We start from the raw sequence: 16,908 nt of genomic DNA, 5'->3' as shown, positions 1-16,908 counted from the left end.
AGTGCCGGTTCAGAGATGAGAGAGTGCCGGTTCTGAGAGATGAGAGAGTGCTGGGTCAGAGATGAGAGAGTGCTGGGTCAGAGATGAGAGAGTGCTAGGTTAGAGATGAGAGCGTGCTGGTTCAGAGATGAGAGAGTGCTGGATGAGAGAGTACTGGGTTAGAGATGAGAGAGATCAGGGTCAGAGATGAGAGAGTGCTGGGTTAGAGATGAGAGAGATGAGATGATAGAGTGCCGGGTCAGAGATGAGGGAGTGCTGGGTCAGAGATGAGAGAGATCAGGGTCAGAGATGAGAGTGCTGGGTTAGAGATGAGAGAGATCAGGGTTAGAGATGAGAGAGTGCTGGGTTAGAGATGAGAGAGTGCCGGGTCAGAGATGAGAGAGTGCCGGGTCAGAGATGAGAGAGTGCCGGGTCAGAGATGAGAGAGATCAGGGTCAGAGATGAGAGTGCTGGGTTAGAGATGAGAGAGATCAGGGTCAGAGATGAGAGTGCCGGGTCAGAGATGAGAGAGTGCCGGGTCAGAGATGAGAGAGATCAGGGTCAGAGATGAGAGAGTGCTGGGTCAGAGATGAGAGAGTGCCGGGTCAGAGATAAGAGTGCAGGGACAGTGAATTTCTGTAAAATGAAAGACTGCATACAGTGACAGACTGGGGATGAGAGAGTGCATGACCCGAGGTGACAGAGTGCGGTATAGAAGAATGCAGAGACAGTGCAGGATCAGAGATGAGAAAGATGAGATGAGAGAGTGTCGGGTCAGAGATGAGAGAGTGCCAGGTTAGAGATGAGAGAGTGCTGGATCAGAGATGAGAGAGTGCTGGGTCAGAGATGAGAAAGATGAGATGAGAGAGTGCCGGGTCAGAGATGAGAGAGTGCTGGTTCAGAGATGAGAGTGCTGGATCAGAGATGAGAGAGTGCTGGATCAGAGATAAGAGAGTGCTGGGTCAGAGATGAGAGAGTGCCGGTTCAGAGATGAGAGAGTGCCGGTTCAGAGATGAGAGAGTGCTGGGTCAGAGATGAGAGAGTGCTAGGTTAGAGATGAGAGAGTGCTGGTTCAGAGATGAGAGAGTGCTGGATGAGAGAGTGCTGGGTTAGAGATGAGAGAGATCAGGGTCAGAGATGAGAGAGTGCTGGGTTAGAGATGAGAGAGATGAGATGAGAGAGTGCCGGGTCAGAGATGAGGGAGTGCTGGGTCAGAGATGAGAGAGATCAGGGTCAGAGATGAGAGTGCTGGGTTAGAGATGAGAGAGATCAGGGTTAGAGATGAGAGAGTGCCTGGTCAGAGATGAGGGAGTGCTGGGTAAGAGATGAGAGAGATCAGGGTCAGAGATGAGAGAGTGCCGGGTCAGAGATGAGAGTGCCTGGTCAGAGATGAGAGAGTGCTGGGTCAGAGATGAGAGAGATTAGATGAGAGAGTGCTGGGACAGAGATGAGAGAGTGCCTGGTCAGAGATGAGAGAGTGCCGGGTCAGAGATGAGAGAGATGAGATGAGAGAGTGCTGGGTCAGAGATGAGAGAGTGCTAGGTTAGAGATGAGAGAGTGCTGGGTCAAAGATGAAAGAGTGCTAGGTTAGAGATGAGAGAGTGCTGGGTCAGAGATGAAAGAGTGCTAGGTTAGAGATGAGAGAGTGCTGAGAGGTTCAGATATGAGAAAGTGCTGGGTTAGAGATGAGAGAGTGCTGGGTCAGAGATGAGAGTGCTGGGTTAGAGATGAGAGAGTGCTGGGTTAGAGATGAGAGAGTGCTGGGTTAGAGATGAGAGAGTGCTGGTTCAGAGATGAGAGAGTGCTGGATCAGAGATGAGAGAGATCAGGGTCAGAGATGAGAGTGCTGGGTCAGAGATGAGAGAGTGCCGGGTCAGAGATGAGAGAGTGCCGGGTCAGAGATGAGAGAGTGCCAGGTCAGAGATGAGAGAGTGCCGGATCAGAGATGAGAGTGCTGGGTTACAGATGAGAGAGATCAGGGTCAGAGATGAGAGAGTGCCGGGTCAGAGATAAGAGAGTGCCAGGTTCAGAGATGAGAGGAGAGAGTGCCGGGTCAGAGATGAGAGAGTGCTGGTTCAGAGATGAGAGAGTGCTGGATCAGAGATGAGAGAGATCAGGGTCAGAGATGAGAGAGTGCCGGGTCAGAGATGAGAGAGTGCCGGGTCAGAGATGAGAGAGATCAGGGTCAGAGATGAGAGAGATCAGGGTCAGAGATGAGAGAGATCAGGGTCAGAGATGAGAGAGTGCCTGGTCAGAGATGAGAGACTGCTGGGTCAGAGATGAGAGAGGGTTAGAGATGAGAGAGTGCCGGTTCAGAGATGAGAGAGTGCCGGGCCAGAGATGAGAGAGATCAGGCTCAGAGATGAGAGTGCTGGGTCAGAGATGAGAGTGCTGGGTCAGAGATGAGAGAGTGCCAGGTCAGAGATGAGAGAGTGCCAGGTTACAGATGAGAGAGTGCTGGATCAGAGATGAGAAAGATGAGATGAGAGAGTGCCAGGTTAGAGATGAGAGAGTGCTGGATCAGAGATGAGAGAGTGCTGGGTCAGAGATGAGAAAGATGAGATGAGAGAGTGCCGGGTCAGAGATGAGAGAGTGCTGGTTCAGAGATGAGAGAGTGCTGGATCAGAGATGAGAGAGTGCTGGGTCAGAGATGAGAGAGTGCTTGGTCAGAGATGAGAGAGTGCTAGGTTAGAGATGAGAGAGTGCTGGTTCAGAGATGAGAGAGTGCTGGATGAGAGAGTGCTGGGTTAGAGATGAGAGAGATCAGGGTCAGAGATGAGAGAGTGCTGGGTTAGAGATGAGAGAGATGAGATGAGAGAGTGCCGGGTCAGAGATGAGGGAGTGCTGGGTCAGAGATGAGAGAGATCAGGGTCAGAGATGAGAGTGCTGGGTTAGAGATGAGAGAGATCAGGGTTAGAGATGAGAGAGTACTGGGTTAGAGATGAGAGAGTGCCGGGTCAGAGATGAGAGAGTGCCGGGTCAGAGATGAGAGAGTGCCGGGTCAGAGATGAGAGAGATCAGGGTCAGAGATGAGAGTGCTGGGTTAGAGATGAGAGAGATCAGGGTCAGAGATGAGAGTGCCGGGTCAGAGATGAGAGAGTGCCGGGTCAGAGATGAGAGAGATCAGGGTCAGAGATGAGAGAGTGCTGGGTCAGAGATGAGAGAGTGCCGGGTCAGAGATAAGAGTGCAGGGACAGTGAATTTCTGTAAAATGAAAGACTGCATACAGTGACAGACTGGGGATGAGAGAGTGCATGACCCGAGGTGACAGAGTGCGGTATAGAAGAATGCAGAGACAGTGCAGGATCAGAGATGAGAAAGATGAGATGAGAGAGTGCCGGGTCAGAGATGAGAGAGTGCCAGGTTAGAGATGAGAGAGTGCTGGATCAGAGATGAGAGAGTGCTGGGTCAGAGATGAGAAAGATGAGAAGAGAGAGTGCCGGGTCAGAGATGAGAGAGTGCTGGTTCAGAGATGAGAGAGTGCTGGATTAGAGATGAGAGAGTGCTGGATCAGAGATGAGAGAGTGCTGGGTCAGAGATGAGAGAGTGCCGGTTCAGAGATGAGAGAGTGCCGGTTCAGAGATGAGAGAGTGTTGGGTCAGAGATGAGAGAGTGCTGGGTCAGAGATGAGAGAGTGCTAGGTTAGAGATGAGAGAGTGCTGGATGAGAGAGTGCTGGGTTAGAGATGAGAGAGATCAGGGTCAGAGATGAGAGAGTGCTGGATCAGAGATGAGAGAGTGCTGGATCAGAGATGAGAGAGTGCTGGATCAGAGATGAGAGAGTGCCGGGTCAGAGATGAGAGAGTGCCGGTTCAGAGATGAGAGAGTGCTGGGTCAGAGATGAGAGAGTGCTGGGTCAGAGATGAGAGAGTGCTAGGTTAGAGATGAGAGAGTGCTGGTTCAGAGATGAGAGAGTGCTGGATGAGAGAGTGCTGGGTTAGAGATGAGAGAGCTCAGGGTCAGAGATGAGAGAGTGCTGGGTTAGAGATGAGAGAGATGAGATGAGAGAGTGCCGGGTCAGAGATGAGGGAGTGCTGGGTCAGAGATGAGAGAGATCAGGGTCAGAGATGAGAGTGCTGGGTTAGAGATGAGAGAGATCAGGGTTAGAGATGAGAGAGTGCTGGGTTAGAGATGAGAGAGATCAGGGTTAGAGATGAGAGAGTGCTGGGTTAGAGATGAGAGAGTGCCGGGTCAGAGATGAGAGAGATCAGGGTCAGAGATGAGAGAGTGCTGGGTCAGAGATGAGAGAGATCAGGGTTAGAGATGAGAGAGATCAGGGTTAGAGATGAGAGAGTGCTGGGTTAGAGATGAGAGAGTGCTGGGTTAGAGATGAGAGAGTGCCGGGTCAGAGATGAGAGAGTGCCGGGTCAGAGATGAGAGAGATCAGGGTCAGAGATGAGAGTGCTGGGTTAGAGATGAGAGAGATCAGGGTCAGAGATGAGAGTGCCGGGTCAGAGATGAGAGAGTGCCGGGTCAGAGATGAGAGAGATCAGGGTCAGAGATGAGCGTGCCGGGTCAGAGATGAGAGAGTGCTGGGTTAGAGATGAGAGAGTGCCGGGTCAGAGATGAGAGAGTGCCGGGTCAGAGATGAGAGAGTGCCGGGTCAGAGATGAGAGAGATCAGGGTCAGAGATGAGAGTGCTGGGTTAGAGATGAGAGAGATCAGGGTCAGAGATGAGAGTGCCGGGTCAGAGATGAGAGAGTGCCGGGTCAGAGATGAGAGAGATCAGGGTCAGAGATGAGAGAGTGCTGGGTCAGAGATGAGAGAGTGCCGGGTCAGAGATAAGAGTGCAGGGACAGTGAATTTCTGTAAAATGAAAGACTGCATACAGTGACAGACTGGGGATGAGAGAGTGCATGACCCGAGGTGACAGAGTGCAGTATAGAAGAATGCAGAGACAGTGCAGGATCAGAGATGAGAAAGATGAGATGAGAGAGTGCCGGGTCAGAGATGAGAGAGTGCCAGGTTAGAGATGAGAGAGTGCTGGATCAGAGATTAGAGAGTGCTGGGTCAGAGATGAGAAAGATGAGATGAGAGAGTGCCGGGTCAGAGATGAGAGAGTGCTGGTTCAGAGATGAGAGAGTGCTGGATCAGAGATGAGAGAGTGCTGGATCAGAGATGAGAGAGTGCCGGTTCAGAGATGAGAGAGTGCCGGTTCAGAGATGAGAGAGTGCTGGGTCAGAGATGAGAGAGTGCTGGGTCAGAGATGAGAGAGTGCTAGGTTAGAGATGAGAGAGTGCTGGTTCAGAGATGAGAGAGTGCTGGATGAGAGAGTGCTGGGTTAGAGATGAGAGATCAGGGTCAGAGATGAGAGAGTGCTGGGTTAGAGATGAGAGAGATGAGATGAGAGAGTGCCGGGTCAGAGATGAGGGAGTGCTGGGTCAGAGATGAGAGAGATCAGGGTCAGAGATGAGAGTGCTGGGTTAGAGATGAGAGAGATCAGGGTTAGAGATGAGAGAGTGCTGGGTTAGAGATGAGAGAGTGCCGGGTCAGAGATGAGAGAGTGCCGGGTCAGAGATGAGAGAGATCAGGGTCAGAGATGAGAGTGCTGGGTCAGAGATGAGAGAGATCAGGGTTAGAGATGAGAGAGATCAGGGTTAGAGATGAGAGAGTGCTGGGTTAGAGATGAGAGAGTGCCGGGTCAGAGATGAGAGAGATCAGGGTCAGAGATGAGAGTGCTGGGTTAGAGATGAGAGAGATCAGGGTCAGAGATGAGAGTGCCGGGTCAGAGATGAGAGAGTGCCGGGTCAGAGATGAGAGAGTGCCGGGTCAGAGATGAGAGAGATCAGGGTCAGAGATGAGAGAGTGCTGGGTCAGAGATGAGAGAGTGCCGGGTCAGAGATAAGAGTGCAGGGACAGTGAATTTCTGTAAAATGAAAGACTGCATACAGTGACAGACTGGGGATGAGAGAGTGCATGACCCGAGGTGACAGAGTGCGGTATAGAAGAATGCAGAGACAGTGCAGGATCAGAGATGAGAAAGATGAGATGAGAGAGTGCCGGGTCAGAGATGAGAGAGTGCCAGGTTAGAGATGAGAGAGTGCTGGATCAGAGATGAGAGAGTGCTGGGTCAGAGATGAGAAAGATGAGAAGAGAGAGTGCCGGGTCAGAGATGAGAGAGTGCTGGTTCAGAGATGAGAGAGTGCTGGATCAGAGATGAGAGAGTGCTGGGTCAGAGATGAGAAAGATGAGATGAGAGAGTGCCGGGTCAGAGATGAGAGAGTGCTGGTTCAGAGATGAGAGAGTGCTGGATCAGAGATGAGAGAGTGCTGGATCAGAGATGAGAGAGTGCTGGGTCAGAGATGAGAGAGTGCCGGTTCAGAGATGAGAGAGTGCCGGTTCAGAGATGAGAGAGTGCTGGGTCAGAGATGAGAGAGTGCTGGGTCAGAGATGAGAGAGTGCTAGGTTAGAGATGAGAGAGTGCTGGTTCAGAGATGAGAGAGTGCTGGATGAGAGAGTACTGGGTTAGAGATGAGAGAGATCAGGGTCAGAGATGAGAGAGTGCTGGGTTAGAGATGAGAGAGATGAGATGATAGAGTGCCGGGTCAGAGATGAGGGAGTGCTGGGTCAGAGATGAGAGAGATCAGGGTCAGAGATGAGAGTGCTGGGTTAGAGATGAGAGAGATCAGGGTTAGAGATGAGAGAGTGCTGGGTTAGAGATGAGAGAGTGCCGGGTCAGAGATGAGAGAGTGCCGGGTCAGAGATGAGAGAGTGCCGGGTCAGAGATGAGAGAGATCAGGGTCAGAGATGAGAGTGCTGGGTTAGAGATGAGAGAGATCAGGGTCAGAGATGAGAGTGCCGGGTCAGAGATGAGAGAGTGCCGGGTCAGAGATGAGAGAGATCAGGGTCAGAGATGAGAGAGTGCTGGGTCAGAGATGAGAGAGTGCAGGGACAGTGAATTTCTGTAAAATGAAAGACTGCATACAGTGACAGACTGGGGATGAGAGAGTGCATGACCCGAGGTGACAGAGTGCGGTATAGAAGAATGCAGAGACAGTGCAGGATCAGAGATGAGAAAGATGAGATGAGAGAGTGTCGGGTCAGAGATGAGAGAGTGCCAGGTTAGAGATGAGAGAGTGCTGGATCAGAGATGAGAGAGTGCTGGGTCAGAGATGAGAAAGATGAGATGAGAGAGTGCCGGGTCAGAGATGAGAGAGTGCTGGTTCAGAGATGAGAGTGCTGGATCAGAGATGAGAGAGTGCTGGATCAGAGATAAGAGAGTGCTGGGTCAGAGATGAGAGAGTGCCGGTTCAGAGATGAGAGAGTGCCGGTTCAGAGATGAGAGAGTGCTGGGTCAGAGATGAGAGAGTGCTAGGTTAGAGATGAGAGAGTGCTGGTTCAGAGATGAGAGAGTGCTGGATGAGAGAGTGCTGGGTTAGAGATGAGAGAGATCAGGGTCAGAGATGAGAGAGTGCTGGGTTAGAGATGAGAGAGATGAGATGAGAGAGTGCCGGGTCAGAGATGAGGGAGTGCTGGGTCAGAGATGAGAGAGATCAGGGTCAGAGATGAGAGTGCTGGGTTAGAGATGAGAGAGATCAGGGTTAGAGATGAGAGAGTGCTGGGTTAGAGATGAGAGAGTGCCGGGTCAGAGATGAGTGAGTGCCGGGTCAGAGATGAGAGAGATCAGGGTCAGAGATGAGAGTGCCGGGTCAGAGATGAGAGAGTGCCGGGTCAGAGATGAGAGAGATCAGGGTCAGAGATGAGAGAGTGCTGGGTCAGAGATGAGAGAGTGCCGGGTCAGAGATAAGAGTGCAGGGACAGTGAATTTCTGTAAAATGAAAGACTGCATACAGTGACAGACTGGGGATGAGAGAGTGCATGACCCGAGGTGACAGAGTGCGGTATAGAAGAATGCAGAGACAGTGCAGGATCAGAGATGAGAAAGATGAGATGAGAGAGTGCCAGGTTAGAGATGAGAGAGTGCTGGATCAGAGATGAGAGAGTGCTGGGTCAGAGATGAGAAAGATGAGATGAGAGAGTGCTGGGTCAGAGATGAGAGTGCTGGGTTAGAGATGAGAGATCAGGGTCAGAGATGAGAGATCAGGGTCAGAGATGAGAGAGTTCCGGGTCAGAGATGAGAGAGATCAGGGTCAGAGATGAGAGAGTGCCGGGTCAGAGATGAGAGAGATCAGGGTCAGAGATGAGAGAGATCAGGGTCAGAGATGAGAGAGTGCTGGGTCAGAGATGAGAGAGTGCCGGGTCAGAGATAAGAGTGCAGGGACAGTGAATTTCTGTAAAATGAAAGACTGCATACAGTGACAGACTGGGGATGAGAGAGTGCATGACCCGAGGTGACAGAGTGCGGTATAGAAGAATGCAGAGACAGTGCAGGATCAGAGATAAGAATGTAGTGTCTGACATGACAGAGTGCGGGATTAGAGGAATGAGGGACACAGATGAGACAGTGCAGGATCAGGGCTTACAATGGTGCAGGCTCAGACATGAAGAGTGCGCAGTGACGCGCTGTCTGCCTGGACTTACCCAATTAGCGCAGCATCCCCGCACGCTAAGCCCCAGACACTGCGCAGCCTCATCGTCAGCGCCGCCCGCTTCAGGGCCTGATCCACACCTGATCGCTCCTCTGTGACTCTGCAGAGATCTGCGATCAGATAGTCGCCGCCCAGACAGTGAAATCCGCCCCGCGCAAGTCTGTGTACGCCGTGCAAAAAGCATTGCAAATCCGTTCACATCTCACTCACCAGCGAATGATGTTTCCAGTGTGCGCAGTGGGTGTGCAGCCCAGGACTTACAACGCGATAGAACAGGCTGATCGGGGCCGGCGCTGACGTCACACACACGCCCTGACAACGCTTGGGCACTCCTGCGTTATTCCTGACACTCCCAGAAAACGCCCAGTTACCACCCCCAAACGCCCTCTTCCTGCAATCAACCTGCGTTCACCTAGCGATAAAAAAAGACGCAGGATTGGCCTCGCGCCTGCGCATTACGATCCGTACACATACGCAGTCAATCGATAATCAGCCGCCTTGTCAATTCGCACACCAGCGATCAGGACTGAGTTAGGAACCCCACGCGCTGAGCCCCAGAGGGCGGATTTCTCCTCGCAGACTCAGGGTGTAGACTGTGCCCTCTGGGGCTTATCATTAGGTTCTACGTATCACACAGAATCAGAGGGTTACCGCGCGGGGAGAAGGTGAATATCTGCTCTGGGCGTTCCTACTTGTAAACACTTATGGTGGACAATTCACCATGTATGAGCAGTCGATAGGTTGGGATCAGTCGCACACATACACTGGTATCAGGATCGGCTAGATCACTGTACGGCGTACACTGGTATCAGGATCTGCTAGATCACTGTACGGCGTACACTGGTATCAGCATCGGCTAGATCACTGTACGGCGTACACCGGTATCAGCATCGGCTAGATCACTGTACGGCGTACACCGGTATCAGGATCGGCCAGATCACTGTACGGCGTACACCGGTATCAGGATCGGCCAGATCACTGTACGGCGTACACCGGTATCAGGATCGGCCAGATCACTGTACGGCGTACACCGGTATCAGGATCGGGCAGATCACTGTACGGCGTACACCGGTATCAGGATCGGCCAGATCACTGTACGGCGTACACTGGTATCAGGATCGGCCAGATCACTGTACGGCGGCCAGATCACTGTACGGCGTACATCGGTATCAGGACCGGCCAGATCACTGTACGGCGTACACCGGTATCAAGATCGACCAGATCACTGTACGGCGTACCCTGGTATCAGGATCGGTCAGATCACTGTACGGCGTACACCCGGCATGAGGAATAGGAAACAATAGACAGAGCTCATAGAGTATCAATCCCAGGAAATAGATCTCATTCATTATTTAAATGTTATCTTTGTACAGGATCAGATGTGGCAGCGAGAGGAAGACTGCGGAGGCTGGGAGAGCGCAGGGTCAGAGATGAGAGTGCAGGGTCAGAGATGAGAGTGCAGGGTCAGAGATGAGAGTGCAGGGTCAGAGATGAGAGTGCAGGGTAGAAGACAGTACAGACTCAGAGATGAGAGAGTGCGGGGTAAGAGCTGAGAGTGCAGGGTAAGAGATGAGAGAGTGCAGGGTAAGAGATGAGAGTGCATGGTAAGGGATGAGAGAGTTCAGGGTAAGAGATGAGGGAGTGCAGAGTAAGAGATGAGAGAGTGCAGGGTAAGGGATGAGAGAGTGCAGGGTAAGGGATGAGAGTGCAGACTCAGAGATGAGAGTGCAGGGTAGAAGACAGTACAGACTCAGAGATGAGAGAGTGCGGGGTAAGAGCTGAGAGTGCAGGGTAAGAGATGAGAGAGTGCAGGGTAAGAGATGAGAGTGCATGGTAAGGGATGAGAGAGTTCAGGGTAAGAGATGAGAGAGTGCAGAGTAAGAGATGAGAGAGTGCAGGGTAAGGGATGAGAGAGTGCAGGGTAAGGGATGAGAGTGCAGGGTCAGAGATGAGAGTGCAGGGTAGAAGACAGTACAGACTCAGAGATGAGAGAGTGCAGGGTAAGAGCTGAGAGTGCAGGGTAAGAGATGAGAGAGTGCAGGGTAAGAGATGAGAGTGCATGGTAAGGGATGAGAGAGTTCAGAGTAAGAGATGAGAGAGTGCAGAGTAAGAGATGAGAGAGTGCAGAGTAAGAGATGAGAGAGTGCAGGGTAAGGGATGAGAGTGCATGGTAAGGGATGAGAGAGTTCAGGGTAAGAGATGAGAGTGCAGGGTAAGGGATGAGAGAGTGCAGGGTAAGGGATGAGAGAGTTCAGGGTAAGAGATGAGAGTGCAGGGTAAGGGATGAGAGAGTGCAGGGTAAGGGATGAGAGAGTGCAGGGTAAGAGATGAGAGTGCAGGGTAAGAGATGAGAGAGTGCAGGGTAAGAGATGAGAGAGTGCAGGGTAAGAGATGAGAGTGCAGGGTAAGGGATGAGAGAGTGCAGGGTAAGAGGAGAGAGTGCAGGGTAAGAGGAGAGAGTGCAGGTTAAGAGATGAGAGAGTGCAGGGTAAGAGATGAGAGAGTGCAGGGTAAGGGATGAGAGAGTGCAGGGTAAGAGATGAGAGAGAGCAGGGTAAGAGATGAGAGTGCAGGGTATGGGATGAGAGTGCAGGGTATGGGATGAGAGTGCAGGGTAAGGGACGAGAGAGTGCAGGGTAAGAGATGAGAGAGAGCAGAGTAACAATTAGAGTGCAGGGTAATAGATGAGAGTGCAGGGTAAGAGATGAGAGTGTGCAGGGTAAGAGATGAGAGTGTGCAGGGTAAGAGATGAGAGTGTGCAGGGTAAGAGATGAGAGTGTGCAGGGTAAGGGATGAGAGAGAGCAGGGTAAGAGAGGAGAGTGCAGGGTAAGGGATGAGAGAGTGCAGGGTAAGGGATGAGAGAGTGCAGGGTAATAGATGAGAGTGCAGGGTAAGAGATGAGAGAGTGCAGGGTAAGAGATGAGAGAGTGCAGGGTAAGAGATGAGAGAGAGCAGAGTAAGAGATGAGAGTGCAGGGTAAGGGATGAGAGTGCAGGGTAAGGGATGAGAGAGTGCAGGGTAAGAGATGAGAGTGCAGGGTAAGGGATGAGAGTGCAGGGTAAGGGATGAGAGTGCAGGGTAAGGGATGAGAGAGTGCAGGGTAAGAGATGAGAGAGTGCAGGGTAAGAGATGAGAGTGCAGGGTAAGGGATGAGAGTGCAGGGTAAGGGATGAGAGAGTGCAGGGTAAGAGATGAGAGTGCAGGGTATGGGATGAGAGTGCAGGGTAAGGGATGAGAGAGTGCAGGGTAAGGTATGAGAGAGTGCAGGGTATGGGATGAAAGTGCAGGGTAAGGGATGAGAGAGTGCAGGGTAAGAGATGAGAGAGTGCAGGGTAAGAGATGAGAGTGCAGGGTAAGGGATGAGAGTGCAGGGTAAGGGATGAGAGAGTGCAGGGTAAGAGATGAGAGAGTGCAGGGTAAGAGATGAGAGTGCAGGGTAAGGGATGAGAGTGCAGGGTAAGGGATGAGAGTGCAGGGTAAGGGATGAGAGAGTGCAGGGTAAGAGATGAGAGAGTGCAGGGTAAGAGATGAGAGTGCAGGGTAAGGGATGAGAGAGTGCAGGGTAAGGGATGAGAGTGCAGGGTAAGGGATGAGAGAGTGCAGGGTAAGAGATGAGAGTGCAGGGTATGGGATGAGAGTGCAGGGTAAGGGATGAGAGAGTGCAGGGTAAGAGATGAGAGTGCAGGGTAAGAGATGAGAGTGCAGGGTATGGGATGAGAGTGCAGGGTAAGGGATGAGAGAGTGCAGGGTAAGGTATGAGAGAGTGCAGGGTATGGGATGAAAGTGCAGGGTAAGAGATGAGAGAGTGCAGGGTAAGAGATGAGAGTGCAGGGTAAGGGATGAGAGTGCAGGGTAAGGGATGAGAGAGTGCAGGGTAAGAGATGAGAGAGTGCAGGGTAAGGGATGAGAGAGTGCAGGGTAAGGGATGAGAGTGCAGGGTAAGGGATGAGAGTGCAGGGTAAGTGATGAGAGAGTGCAGGGTAAGAGATGAGAGTGTGCAGGGTAAGGGATGAGAGTGCAGGGTAAGAGATGAGAGTGCAGGGTAAGGGATGAGAGAGTGCAGGGTAAGAGATGAGAGAGTGCAGGGTAAGGGATGAGAGTGCAGGGTAAGGGATGAGAGAGTGCAGGGTAAGGGATGAGAGTGCAGGGTAAGGGATGAGAGTGCAGGGTAAGGGATGAGAGAGTGCAGGGTAAGAGATGAGAGAGTGCAGGGTAAGGGATGAGAGTGCAGGGTAAGAGATGAGAGTGCAGGGTAAGGGATGAGAGAGTGCAGGGTAAGAGATGAGAGAGTGCAGGGTAAGAGATGAGAGTGCAGGGTAAGGGATGAGAGAGTGCAGGGTAAGAGATGAGAGAGTGCAGGGTAAGGGATGAGAGTGCAGGGTAAGGGATGAGAGTGCAGGGTAAGAGATGAGAGTGCAGGGTAAGAGATGAGAGTGCAGGGTAAGGGATGAGAGAGTGCAGGGTAAGAGATGAGAGTGCAGGGTAAGAGATGAGAGAGTGCAGGGTAAGAGATGAGAGTGCAGGGTAAGGGATGAGAGAGTGCAGGGTAAGAGATGAGAGTGCAGGGTAAGGGATGAGAGTGCAGGGTAAGGGATGAGAGTGCAGGGTAAGAGATGAGAGTGCAGGGTAAGGGATGAGAGAGTGCAGGGTAAGGGATGAGAGAGTGCAGGGTAAGGGATGAGAGTGCAGGGTAAGGGATGAGAGAGTGCAGGGTAAGAGATGAGAGAGTGCAGGGTAAGGGATGAGAGTGCAGGGTAAGAGATGAGAGTGCAGGGTAAGGGATGAGAGAGTGCAGGGTAAGAGATGAGAGAGTGCAGGGTAAGGGATGAGAGTGCAGGGTAAGAGATGAGAGAGTGCAGGGTAAGGGATGAGAGTGCAGGGTAAGGGATGAGAGTGCAGGGTAAGAGATGAGAGTGCAGGGTAAGGGATGAGAGTGCAGTGCCAGCAGAGTATCAGTACTGTAGTTGCACACTGTGCTGCGCCTCAGACTCTGCTGGCGCCATAGAACACAGTGATAAGGACAGGGCTGGAGGTCAGACCCACCTGTGTTAGCAGCAGCTGCAGTAGAGGGGTCCCCCGGTCAGCAGGAGCAAGGGCAGCTGTGTGCAGGAGGTGCTGGGAGAGGACTGTGCACGGTGCTGAAGGCAGCACTCTGACACAGAGACCCGGGGGCTGGGCTACACATTAACTGTCTGCAGAGCAGAGCACAGGCTGCAGAGCAATACACAGCAGCGCAGAGTGTTTCAGGTGTTACTACAGAGAAAGTTACTTACCCACAGCCTGGGGTCTGCACAGCACAAAGACGTTCTGTAGTCTCACATGCTGCAGAGCAATAATGTTATATACACCCTGGGGTCAAACACTGCACACAGTAATTATATTGTATACACCCTGGGGTCACAGTGCACAAAGTAATTATATTATATACACCCTGGGGTCACACACTGCACACAGTAATTATATCATATACACCCTGGGGTCACACACTGCACACAGTAATTATATTTTATACACCCTGGGGTCATAGTGCACAAAGTACTTATATTATATACACCCTGGGGTCACAGTGCACAAAGTAATTATATTATATACACCCTGGGGTCACACACTGCACACAGTAATTATATTATATACACCCTGGGGTCACAGTGCACATAGTAATTATATTATATACACCCTGGGGACACACACTGCACACAGTAATTATATTATATACACCCTGGGGTCACATTGCACAAAGTCATTATATTATATACACCCTGGGGTCACAGTGCACAAAGTCATTATATTATATACACCCTGGGGTCACAGTGCACAAAGTACTTATATTATATACACCGTGGGGTCACACACTGCACACAGTAATTCTATTATATACACCCTGGGGTCACACACTGCACACAGTAATTATATTATATACATCCTGGGGTCACAGTGCACACAGTAATTATATTAAATACACCCTGGGGTCACACACTGCACACAGTAATTATATTATATACACCCTGGGGTCACACACTGCACACAGTAATTATATTATATACACCCTGGGGTCACACACTGCACACAGTAATTAAATTATATACAACCTGGGGTCATAGTGCACAAAGTACTTATATACACCCTGGGGTCACAGTGCACAAAATAATTATATTATATACACCCTGGGGTCACACACTGCACACAGTAATTATATTATATACACCCTGGGGTCACAGTGCACAAAGTACATATATTATATACACCCTGGGGTCACAGTGCACAAAGTAATTATATTATATACACCCTGGGGTCACACACTGCACACAGTAATTATATTATATACATCCTGGGGTCACAGTGCACACAGTAATTATATTATATACACCCTGGGGACACACACTGCACACAGTAATTATATTATATACACCCTGGGGTCACAGTGCACACAGTAATTATATTATATACAACCTGGGGTCACAGTGTACAAAGTAATTATATTATATACACCCTGGGGTCACAGTGCACAAAGCAATTATCTTATATACAACCTGGGGTCACAGGAACATGCAGTGATGATGTTATATACACCCTGGGGTCACAGTCCACAAAGTACTTATATTATATACACCCTGGGGTCACACACTGCACACAGTAATTATATTATATATACCCTGGGGTCACACACTGCACACAGTAATTATATTATATACACCCTGGGGTCACACACTGCACACAGTAATTATATTATATACACCCTGGGGTCACAGTGCACAAAGTAATTATATTATATACACCCTGGGGTCACACACTGCACACAGTAATTCTATTATATACACCCTGGGGTCACACACTGCACACAGTAATTATATTATATACACCCTGGGGTCACAGTGCACACAGTAATTATATTATATACACCCTGGGGTCACAGTGTACAAAGTAATTATATTATATACACCCTGGGGTCACAGTGCACAAAGTAATTATCTTATATACAACCTGGGGTCACAGGAACATGCAGTGATGATGTTATATACACCCTGGGGTCACAGTGCACAAAGTAATTATATTATATACACCCTGGGGTCACACACTGCACACAGTAATTATATTATATACATCCTGGGGTCACAGTGCACACAGTAATTATATTATATACACCCTGGGGACACACACTGCACACAGTAATTATATTATATACACCCTGGGGTCACAGTGCACACAGTAATTATATTATATACACCCTGGGGTCACAGTGTACAAAGTAATTATATTATATACACCCTGGGGTCACAGTGCACAAAGTAATTATCTTATATACAACCTGGGGTCACAGGAACATGCAGTGATGATGTTATATACACCCTGGGGTCACAGTCCACAAAGTACTTATATTATATACACCCTGGGGTCACACACTGCACACAGTAATTATAGTATATATACCCTGGGGTCACACACTGCACACAGTAATTATATTATATACACCCTGGGGTCACACACTGCACACAGTAATTGTATTATATACACCCTGGGGTCACAGTGCACAAAGTAATTATATTATATACACCCTGGGGTCACACACTGCACACAGTAATTATATTTTCTCTGACGTCCTAGTGGATGCTGGGTACTCCGTAAGGACCATGGGGAATAGACGAGCTCCGCAGGAGACTGGGCACTCTTTAAAGAAAGATTAGGTACTACATCTGGTGTGCACTGGCTCCTCCCTCTATGCCCCTCCTCCAGACCTCAGTTAGAATCTGTGCCCGGCTCGAGCTGGTTGCACACTAGGGGCTCTCCTGATGTCAGGAATCGACTCACCAAGCTGACATCTGTCCGCCGCTGCGGACTCCGTCCTGGGTCCCTGCGGTCAGCTGTCGTCCACGTCCCTGCCATCGGACGCCATCATGGGCCTGGGAGCGCTCCTGTGACAGCGGGCGTGTAGCACGCCGCGTTCCCGCTAGGCCGCGGCATGGGCGCCGCCATGACAGTTTCCAACAGTCAGCATACAGCGGCCAATCCGGTGCTTGGCCGCACCCACTTTCCCTCACTCCACCAATGCCTGTGCACCAAGGGGTATATAAGAGACTGCAGGATCAGTCTGCAGGCATCCTGGACTTTGTGTCACTCCTGCGACCCATGTGAAAGGATCTGTTCCTGTTTCCTCCGTGTTCCTGGCTCTCTACCTAAGACTTGTACTCCTGGTTATTTACACAGCTCCGTGGAACTTCAAGTCCCAGCAATACCTGCATTCATCAACAGGCTTCACACCCATCATCATCTTGTGTGCTTCAGCCTTGCAGTAGAGACTGACTCCAGGTGTGTTCCATTCCTCCACCTGTGATACAGCTTGCTGCTGTCAGTGCTTCACCACCTGCACTGTGGACTTAGTCAGACTCCTGCCTCTGCTACCAGGTTTGCCATTTAACATCATCACTGCCAAGTTTCATGTTTT

At 50.6% G+C, this 16,908-nt stretch overlaps 1 protein-coding gene across 2 annotated transcripts in view; it reads right to left on the bottom strand.

Moving 5' to 3' along the window:
* Positions 1 to 16,473, bottom strand: part of GPR4 (G protein-coupled receptor 4) — an 83,561-nt gene extending 67,088 nt beyond the window's left edge. The window contains exon 1 of one of the 2 annotated variants that reach the window (XM_063935769.1): positions 16,275 to 16,473. In XM_063935769.1, the coding sequence (XP_063791839.1) occupies positions 16,275 to 16,349 (75 nt within the window). In that variant the 5' untranslated portion in view covers positions 16,350 to 16,473. Of the gene's footprint in view, positions 1 to 13,511; positions 13,580 to 16,274 lie in introns of those variants that run through there. The other variant, XM_063935770.1, reaches the window with a different exon arrangement.
* Positions 16,474 to 16,908: the final 435 nt, after the last annotated feature.

This window comes from Pseudophryne corroboree, chromosome 8, assembly GCF_028390025.1.
Source record: "Pseudophryne corroboree isolate aPseCor3 chromosome 8, aPseCor3.hap2, whole genome shotgun sequence".
Classification (NCBI taxonomy): Eukaryota; Metazoa; Chordata; class Amphibia; order Anura; family Myobatrachidae; genus Pseudophryne; species Pseudophryne corroboree.
Note: the sequence above shows the minus strand (reverse complement) of the source record. Positions and strands in the feature narration are given on the sequence as shown.